The sequence below is a fragment of the Alosa alosa genome, chromosome 17 (genome assembly GCF_017589495.1).
Source record: "Alosa alosa isolate M-15738 ecotype Scorff River chromosome 17, AALO_Geno_1.1, whole genome shotgun sequence".
NCBI classification, from domain to species: domain Eukaryota; kingdom Metazoa; phylum Chordata; class Actinopteri; order Clupeiformes; family Clupeidae; genus Alosa; species Alosa alosa.
Window position 1 is genome coordinate 16,875,549 of NC_063205.1, and position 10,986 is coordinate 16,886,534.

General features: G+C 40.0%; 1 protein-coding gene across 1 annotated transcript in view; it reads left to right on the forward strand.

Annotated features, from left to right (window-relative positions):
* Nucleotides 1–3,628, forward strand: part of LOC125310391 (TRPM8 channel-associated factor homolog) — a 28,338-nt gene extending 24,710 nt beyond the window's left edge. Inside the window, exons 8-9 of the mRNA XM_048267759.1 lie at nt 57–388; nt 2,544–3,628. Of these exons, the coding sequence (XP_048123716.1) occupies nt 57–388; nt 2,544–2,780 (569 nt within the window). The 3' untranslated portion in view covers nt 2,781–3,628. The remainder of the gene's footprint in view (nt 1–56; nt 389–2,543) is intronic.
* Nucleotides 3,629–10,986: the final 7,358 nt, after the last annotated feature.

Here is a 10,986-nt window from a genome sequence, read left to right on the forward strand (position 1 = left end):
AATTGTGCTATTGAAACCATAGTCTGATTCAACCTTTGATTTTTTGCCTTAAAAAGGATTCATGCACGCTGGCTACCCAATCATGATGCACTCTTCATCAGCCCCTGACCTACTGAAGCTAACTGGCAAAAAAGATCCCTGGGGACCAATTCATGAACTAGGCCACAACCAGCAGCTCCCTGTCTGGGAATTTGCCCCTCACACTGGTGAGGCCACCAATAACCTGTGGTCAGTGTTCATCTGTGAGACGGTGTATGGACTTAAATGGGGTGATGCCCATCAGAGTCTGAAACCTGTCCAACGACAACGTCGGGTCCAGGAGTATATTAAGGGAGGCCGTAGACTGGAAGACTGGAAAGTCTGGACGGCACTTGAGACCTACTTGCAGGTATTGTATGTGTGTGTAGCTGTGTCTGTGTGTGTGACAAATCAGAGTCAGAATCTTGACTGCAGAGAGTGGACCTGCAAGGTTGCAAATCCAGACATAGATCTTGGGACCAGTTCAACCAAATTCCAGTCAGGCAGTAAATTCCTTTAACAGTCTGACTATTAAAGTTTAAAGCAACACTATGGAAGTTTTGCTCTCGGGGTCCCCCTACAGTCGGAAAACAGTATTGTCTAGTACTGTCGTAAAATCTGTCAGGTTACACCAGGGGATACACGTGCATTTGTTGACAAGCCGATACCCCCACCTGCATTGCGTGTGAAATGTCATCCCAGGTACAGTGCCATCTATTTCAGCATGTCATATGAATATAATTTCATGGGTTTTATTTTTTTTCAAACGTCAAAAGATCGTGTAGCTCACGTTTACAAGCCAGCGTCATTATAGTAGCCTATTGGCTACAGTTTTACAGAATGGACATGCTAATTCCATTCAATGTTTGTGTGGTAGGTAATAGCTACGATGGCCGACAGCGTGCAACAGCGTGCAGCAAACGGCGTGCAACTTATGACAACAGATGCAAATCAACAAAACACGTGCAAATAGACAAAACACAAACAACTTAAGAAAACATTTTCATCTTTATTTGACAACACATGCACATCATTTAGAAAACACAGTGCAAATTCAGAAAACATTTACATTTTGGAAACAAGCTGCCAATTCACAAGTAAATAATACATGATTAGATGTTTTGTTGATTTGCATCTGTTGTCAAAAGTTGCATGTCGTTTGCACCTGTCGGCCACCGTAAATTAACCTGACTCTTGCCAGATGAATTTCGTTCCACTTAGCTCCGCCTAGCTTTACTCACATCCATCTGGGACCTCTTCCATTGAGAGTGATTTCTGCACCAGATTTTATGGTACAGCCAATCAGGACGCAGGGTGGGAGTTTCATAGATGTGACATAGCGTAGAAGCAACTGTGAGACTGTTATCAGCGTCACGGGTTGGCTTCAATGTGAGTGATTGAAGTAGCACGTCAATAGATGACGGACAAGTGGCTTATTCAATCATATGCAAGCATTTTTTGATTAGGCCCAGCCTTCTGAAGCAACACTCCAATGGATTGGTCCCAGATGGATGAGTGGAGCTAGGCGGAACGAAATCAGGTTAACCGTAAATAGCCATATATCGTCAATATTATAATATCAAGCTACCATAGATGAATCTGAAAAGTTGAAAAATCTCTTGCATTATAGCCTGAGGCAAGACACTTTCACCAGAAAAATAAATAAATAAACATATGACTATCAGCTTGCAGTCATTAGGCTTTGTCCTAAAAAAAGGGGCTTCGTCATAAAACACTACTCCAACATTAAGGCCCACTGGTTAGCACTCTGGACTTGTAACCGGAGGGTTGCCGAGCCCCGACCAGTGGGCCGCGACTGAAGTGCCCTTGAGCAAGGCACCTAACCCCTCACTGCTCCCCGAGCGCCGCCGTTGAAGCAGGCAGGCTAGACTTACTAGTCCAACAGCTAGTAAGTTCTTTTTGTGCTCGGGATACTACCCGCACCCAGAAGTTCCGTAGTGCCAGTAAAAGCGATACAGACCCCGACAGGCTATGGCATACGTGTCATTCAACCTATTGTAAGTCGATGTACCATCACAAGGGTCTTGGAAATATATTATGAAGGTTGGAAAAACTATATTGTTGCTTTAAACTTTCATGTGAGTACCGTTAAAGTTAGCATAACTTATAGGCCTATCTAATGACCAGCTAGCAAAAACACAAACTCAACAAGATTGCAAGACAATTCACTTGCTTGTCTTGAGGGTAGATAGAGCACCACAGACATACTTTTTGGTTACAACAATAGCATTTTTAGATTATACAGTGTCTTTTAATCTGTAACTTCAAAAAGTCACTGGCGCTCACAGCAAAAATAAAAACACTGGACATGGGGCCTAACAGTCATCAAAATGTAGATTGTCAAACATTTATCATTTACAAGGTTGTTGTGTTTAGACACAAAACACTTTAATTGTCCAGTGTTATGTACTATATGGGACTGGATTGCATATTGATATGAACATTTCAAACTACATATCACTGAGCCGTGTGATAATTTACAGCCTTAAAATCTGTTTTGCCAGCTCCAGGAGAAGTTTGGCTGGGACGCCTTTAAGAAGTTCTTTGGTGCCTACCATAACATGCCTGCAGTGCCACAAGATAAAATGAAGAAGATGAACACATTTGTGGGGACCTTCTCCAAAGTGGTGGACATGAACCTGACATCTTTCTTCAAAGCCTGGGGCTGGCCAGTAGAACCTGCAACTGAGCGGAAGCTCTCAAGTCTGCCTGATTGGACGGATCATCCAATGGCTGAATAAAGACCCCTTCGCACCGGTGGTGAAAACATAAACATTCGGGTGGGCGTGACGTCACTGGAGGCAGAAACAATCGTTTGGATAGGGAGGCGGCTATTTGAATAGTACTAGTGAGGCGGCTAAAATCCGACAGTAATCTAAAATCTTTGCTAAAATGTGTAACGATATAACACAATATGTACATACACTCAGTGTACGTGATCTGGAGGATTATTTGAAAAAACTAAGGCTACATTATCAGATGGGACCATCCTGACAGACCCAATACCGTCAGTGATTGGAAAGACAGGTTTGCCATCAGTTGAATGGCTGGACATTATTGAAAAACTTAGTGTGTAAAAGAGGGTGCTGGGAGATGAACCCGACACAAGACTGATGTGTACTAGTGCTGATTTAGTTAGGCAGCAATCGTCTCAGGTTGTCCGATAAGAACAGGAAGATGTCACTTTCCAAACTCTTGGTTTATTCACACATTTCAGAAACATGCCACTCATCTAGTAGATCTCTTAACATACTTGACATAAGACAGTGGTTTCTATAAACAGAATGAATAAGACATACCGAAGTATCAATAAGTGCAATAAACAAATATGTGACAATAACGTTGTGCTCAATTGAAAAAATACAATGTCCGCAACACTGCTTTTGACTCCCAATTGTTTAATGCAACGTTTCGACCCTGCTGGGTCTTCTTCAGGCCTGAAGAATTGTCAATTAGAACCTCTATCACTCCTAATACTATGCACTCTGAAGTCTCTTTCTTACAGGATAGGCATACTTTAAACCACTTCAATACAGTTACTCTGTCTGAACTTCTAGAGACAGTGTCACATATGACAGTATCGTCCAGTCCTCTTGATGTAGTACCAACAAAGTTCCTATTAGAAGTAATTGAATCTGTTGGGTCCTGTTTGCTTTCTATTTTTAATAGTTCACTTTTAAATGGCATTGTCCCTGATTACTTTAAAACTGCAAGTGTGAGCCCATTGCTAAAGAAATCAGGGCTTGATCCATCTCTACCTCAAACCTACAGACCTATTTCCAAGTTGCCATTTGTATCAAAGATTCTTGAAAGATTAGTGTCCAAGCAGCTTGTCTCTGCACTGGAAAATAATAATCTTTTTGAAAAGCTACAATCTGGTTTCCGAAAGTATCATAGCACTGAGACAGCACTGAAAGTTACAAATGACCTTTTAAGAACAGCTGATGATGGCATGTGTTCTGTCCTTGTACTTCTTGATCTTAGCGCAGCCTTTGACACAATTGATCACAGCATACTGCTGCATAGACTGGAACATTGGGTGGGAATTTCTGGTACAGCCTTACAATGGTTTTCATCTTACTTGTCAAATAGGAAGTTTTGTGTTTCTGCAAACAGTTGCACATCTTCATTTTCTCCTGTCAAGTATGGGGTACCTCAAGGGTCAGTTTTAGGACCAATCTTATTTTGTTTATACATGCTTCCTCTTGGGCACATTATCCAGAAACACTGTGTCTCCTTCCACTTCTATGCTGATGATACACAGCTGTACCTGCCCATTAGTTCCTCTGATCCTAGTATGCTGAATTCCTTAAATGAATGTCTTGTGACATAAAAACTGGGGCGCCAAACAATTTCCTCCAGTTGAATTCTGACAAAACAGAAGTCCTCATCATTGGATCCCAGCACATAGTGAAACAAATGATACCATCCTTAAGTCCCTTTCAATTTTTAGACTGTAAAACCTGTTGCAAAGAATCTTGGTTCCTGGTTTGACAGTAATTTAAGCTTTGAACGTCACATCACAAAGCTCATACAGTCTTGTTTCTATCACCTCAGAAATATTTCCAAGATTAGTTCCATCTTAACTTTTAAAGACACTGAGACCATTATACATGCATTTATTTCTTCACCGCCTGGATTACTGCAATAGTCTTTTTCTTGTCTGAACCAAAAATCTATAAAGAGACTTAAAACTGTTCAGAATTCAGCTGCACGGCTTCTTACTAAGACAAAGTACTGTAATCACATTACTCCTGTTTTAGCCTCACTGCACTGGCTCCCAGTAAGCTTTAGAATTGATTTTAAGATTCTTCTGATTACTTTTAAAGTTCTACATGGCCTGTCTCCCAACTACATATCTGATCTCCTAGTACCTTATACACCTGTCGTACTTTTAAGATCATCTGGTAGTGGTTTCCTAACTATTCCTAAGGTCAATCTCAAAACTAAAGGGGAGAGAGCATTTAGTGTCAGGGCACCTAGGCTCTGGAATGACCTGCCTGATGAAATCAGGTCAGCCAAGTCCCCATGCTCTTTTTAAATACCTCCTTAAAACTCATCTTTACAAACAAGCCTTCCTTAGTTTTTGTTTTAGTAATATACTTCCTTTTGTGTTAAGTTTATTAAGTTTTATTTCAGTGTTACGTTTTATTTCAGTAAGTTTTATTTCAGTTTCAAGTTTTATTTCAGTATCTAAGTTTTATTTCAGTAAGTTTTATTTCAGTGTAAGTTTATTTTCCTTTTTCAAATTTATGTTAAGTTCTAATTGAATTAGTATATATTATTTGATTGTTATATTATTATGTCTTATTTGCATTTTCATTTATGTTGATATTGTACAGCACTTTGTAACTTTGTTTTGAAAAGTGCTATATAAAGATTATTATTATTATTATTATTGCAAATGTGCTAATTACCAACCATTTCGTTTGAAAATTCTAAAACAACAATGTTTTTTAATACTTCAAAATAACATTTGATAAATGAACCTCACATTTTTCAGTAGCCATAGGTGTCTAGATTTGAACAAAATCTAGTTTGTTTCTTACCGGGGCTTTTACTGCCTGAAATATCTCATTTAACTGCCTGAAATATCTCATATCTCATTTTGTTTACCACTCGGATCTCATTTTGTTTACCACTCGGATCTCATTTTGTTTACCACTCGGAGTTTAGTGCTGGGCCTTACACAGTAGTAGCCTAGTAACTAGTAATCAAGGATCTTTGGTTTAGCTCTTCGAGTCACGGTAAAATGTAATTTTTGGTAGGCTACATAGCTAATTTAGATACACTTATGGTGTGGGCGCTTGCGTTTCTTTAGGAATCCGCAGTCTTGGTTTGTAGAGAAATGAATAAGTGACATACATGTAAAGAGGTTGGAAATACAGGACGATTGGTAGGCTAATATGTGACGTTCCGATACAAGGCTTGGGTTATCGTGAGTCAAACGAACAACTACGTTCTCACTGGAAACTGTAGCCTACTTATTATGACCCATACGCTTAAGCTGCTTGGCGGTCGTATAGGTTTAGTCAGATTTTTTTCTTTTTTCTTTTTTTTTTTTTCTTTTTCGCATGTCCAAATTTCTGTCAAGGATTCCCAGGACACTGTAAGACCCGGGGTACACGAAACTTGGTGGGCATGTAACCCCACATGGATAGCATGGAACCTCCTGTTTTCGTTTTGATCTGTAGCCCCCCCCGCTGGACTGGACCCCCCGAAAGGAGGGTAGGGCAGACACAGTTTTCTGTGAATATCTCGAAACCGTAGGGGTTTAGGAGGACCATTTTTTTTTATGTTGTTGATTTTTTAAGGGCCATGTCAACCCATTCCATAACCACTCATTTCATGTATAGTGCCACCTAGTTAAACACAAAAAAAAATGAGGTGTTGTAATCGCAGGGATCTGTGACCTAACATAGTCAAAACTGCACGAAATTGGAAGTGTAGGATCATTATGACACCCTCTGAATGCACACCAAGTTTAGGTGGAATTCCGCTTCATGGGGCCACACAATAAATTAATTTATGTTACTATACACCAACTGGCATGTAGGTGGCGGAGACAGTTTTCTGTGAATATCTCGAGAACCGTGGGGCCTAGGAGGTCCACCTTTTTTTTTGTATGTTGGTCTTAAGGGGGCATGTCAACCTATCCCATTACCACTTATTTCATGTATAGCGCCACCTAGTTAAAAATTAAAAAGTAAAACATTAGGTGTTTTCATCACAATATCTCTGGCTGACATGGTCAAAACTGCACGAAATTGAAAGTGTAGGATCATTGACACCCTCCGAATGCATGCCAAGTTTCGTGGACTTTCGTTCATCGTTTATGTGTACATTTAGTGACCATACACCAACAAGGATTCCCGGGACAATGAAAGACCGGGTGCACGAAACTTGGTGGGCATGTAACCCCATATGGATAGCATGGAACCATCGCTTTTCGTTTTGATCTGTGGGGTAGGCAGACACAGTTTTCTGTGAATATCTTGAGAACCGTAGGGCCTAGGATGACCAATATTTACAAATATAATATAATATAAACACATGTGCATAAACAGATACACACGCACACACAAACATTCACAGTAATCCTATGTATGACACATACTCACACAGTAGACATATATACGCATGCATGCACATGCACATACACAGGCACATAAACAGGCAAACACACAAGCACATGCACGCACACACACCCACCCACACACACATAAACATGTACATGCACACAATTCAAGAATTTCTCAGAATTATGAACAGGCAAGATGGGGGTGGGGTTGTATAAAATGTATATTACATGTGAAATCTATGAACTAATCATGTTTTGGTACTTGTTGTCTAGCAGATACCAGTGAGTGTGCATAATGCAATTCAGTGAGGCAGTTAGAATCATATATGCCTTTCAGCGTGACTTATTTTTGTGGAAAACATGTGCTGGACTGGGCGGCGGTCATATTTTGTACCGCTCTGCGGTACATCTAGTTTCAAATTTAACCGATGACTTTTTCGGTTCTGGCACCTGACAGCACAGCAAGATGAGACCATGATAACCTTTAGCCTCCCGAATATGACTGTTCGTTTAGCTTCCCAGCTGAGGTGATGGTTTGTTTTGCCTCCAGTGAACGTAATGACGTAGGCTCAGAAGATACCTATATCTAAGAGAGTAAACTGAGTTTTATATTAGGTTCAGGACCTAGTGGGGTATCATCATCACCATATATCTATTTAGCATAATTGTATTGTACTGACCAGGAGCAAAGGTTGCTATAACCTGCCTCTTGTCTTGTATCTTGCCTTTTGTCCCTCCCTCTTCTACATTGTAATGACTTCCATAACCCTATAAAACCTGTGGATTGGCATTATGTTGACTTTGTACCTTTATAAAGCTGTTATTTTCCAATATGTTCTACTTTTAATATTATATCATTACTTTACAATATATCCATCATATCAGTGCTGAAGTTGTTTCGTTGCAATAGTTTGAAGTCATTATACAGTTAAAATAGTGTAAGCCTACAATGATACAGGAATACAAGGAAAAGTTTAATGAGATAAAGCAAGAATTTTAATATGTTAATGATGTAAACATCACTGCTGATATTCTGACATGCAGTCTTTGATCTACTAATTCAAGTGATCTTATTTCTTTGTAATCTTTTTGTCTCGGTTGGTTGGTATTTTCCTGATGGGGTTTTCTTACTCCAAGAAACTCCAAATCAATAATAAAACAAATGGATAGTAATATAATGCATAAGGTAAATTAAACCTGGAACTCTGAACATGGAGTATAAGGTGTAGCCAAAAAAGGAGTGTTGTTTTGTCACAAATAAACTATGTGCATGTGGTTAAGCTTTTCAAGTTGGATTTGAGTGATTCTTAACCATGTGGACCTTTCCCCAAAACAATATTCATATTCTGTGCAATTATTACACCACTAATACTTTTTAAGTCTGACTTAATTTTCATTTTTTTAGTTTTAATTATTATTGAACCTGGCTACTATTGCTGTACTGTAAATTACTAGTAAATGTCAGTGTTTAATAAGCCATTTTCAAAAGAAAATAATGGCAACAGCAAGCCGATGAACGGGATAGCCCCCCCAAAACTGCAATTTGTGACCTGCTAAATTACTTTGTAAAAACTATGGCTGTGTCTCAGATGGTGTACTTCTGCACTTACAATACCTAATTTGACTGCATGAGTGTATTCTCACTGGACCAAGGTGATGGTGTTGAAGAGATGCAGCCTACCCTGACCATCCAGACAGATTTGATTTCTATCTACAGGTTTTGTGTAGAGAGGGTCTGTCTAGCCGCTGTTATTCGGAGGCTGAATGGGATAGAGTGGCAGGTGTAGCTGTGGCTTATAAAGGAATCAGCAGGAAAGGAGGTGGTCCGACCGCTACATTTGGACACAGTAAGAATTCCTGGAGATGATACTGTGGTGATAGCGGATTCTCTGTCTGGCATGACGGGAGGTCCACTGATGTGCAGGCCCCTTCACCTTGTTCCAACAGAGTTGGAGTGTATCTAGACAGGTCAGCTGGTACTCTGTCCTTCTACAGAGGGGCAGCCGTGGCCTACTGGTTAGCGCTTCGGACTTGTAACCGGAGGGTTGCCGGTTCGAACCCCGACCAGTAGGCATGGCCCTTGAGCAAGGCACCTAACCCCTCACTGCTCCCAGAGCGCCGCTGTTGTTGCAGGCAGCTCACTGTGTCGGGATTAGTGTGTGCTTCACCTCACTGTGTGTTCACTCTGCTTTATCAGAATTGTCTCGTCTACATCAGCGTAGGGATGAAAATTTAACCTCACGCTTATAGTGACCAAAATTATCACTGTTAGCTAGGTGGCTACCAGTCTCATAATTCACTTTTAATTGCAAAAATGAATGTGAAGCAACATGTCATTATATACTTCCATTTCCAAAGCAATGGAAGCTGCTTATAACAACTTAATATTGTGCATATTATTGTTAATATTGTGTTATCAATGCGGCTCAAACAAACAAGGCTTGTAAACAAGATTCTGGTGAAGGTGTATGCTTTGCCGTTGAACATAAAAGTAAACCAGAACTGGCTGTCTGGATGGATAGGCACCAAATGCAACGTTTTTGCCAAATCCACCACAGAGAACCAAGCAGCATCAGATGGCACCTGACACAAAATAATATAAGCAGAGTTAACTTGCTGGAGGTCCTGGACAAACCTGAAAATCATGCCTCATGCCCACTTCTTTTTGAAAAACAATGAATGCACCACTGTCATTCTCCCACGTCAATAATTTAAAATATACATGTTTGATTAATTTGCTAAAATAAACCACAGAGCAACCATTAAGCAAAATAGTAAAGAGAAAATTTTACTAATTAGCTTGCAATCACTCTCATTGGAAAAAGGTTTAAACCCTTCCTAAATGCAGTCTTTAAACGAGTATGGTGTGAGAGTTCAAAGCAAAGATTCTAGAGCGGAGCGTAGCGCTCTAGAATCTTTGGTTCAAAGTTGTTGTACTTCATTTAGGCTACTTTACATACTTCACATCAAGGCACACATTTGTGACGACCTGCATATTGTATCTGCTTTGTATTGACCTTATTCCACCGCGCCCATTTTAGAAATGTATTTCCTTCCGCCTTGTGTTAATATTCCGGTCGGCTAGTTCCGGCAAGTTAGCTTCATTGGGATAACACAGCAGAATGGAATGGAGAGGCTAATATAACTTGGGAGGAAACCCAAGGCCAAAATATTGTACTTTGCCACCCAATTCACCTCTATGGAGTGGGTAGAGGATATGTGGCGGTGGCCTCCCCTATCATTTGGAGATATATGTTAGAGATGGTCTGGCCATTCTCAGCACAGTATGTCAATACATAATTGTCATATTCTTGTAAAGTGCTTTCTCTATTTCTACCCAAGACCCAATGCATTATCTGATTTTATTATCTAAAATGTTAAAACCCAAACACTTACAGCGGGGCCATATTACCAAAGATCTTGATGGTAACCCCTTGTCAGTCAATAGTGGAAATAATTAATTGTGTAACTGTTTTGTCGTTAATTGACACCACGGTGAAGTTAGTTTAATTTTGCCTATGAGTTCAAATAATAGACTAAGTAGAGTATGCACTCTAACTTTCATTATAACCTGTTGTTAATTATATAAAGATAAAGACATAAAGTTCACAGATAAGGAAGTATACCAGTAAACCTGGTATCTCTAAAACTGCCAGTACCAGCCAATCCCACAAGACAAAGCAGCAGGAAAAACCTTTCTCAGGCACACACTCACTTCTGCTGTTTTACACTACAGCTCACTATATAATAAAGGGTGTGATTCCACCTTGGATATCCCATGCCACTACCCCCATATGACTAACACACTAATGCACTGAGCCAAATCATTATGTTGATAGGGAGCGCAAAATGTCATTTTATGGTTT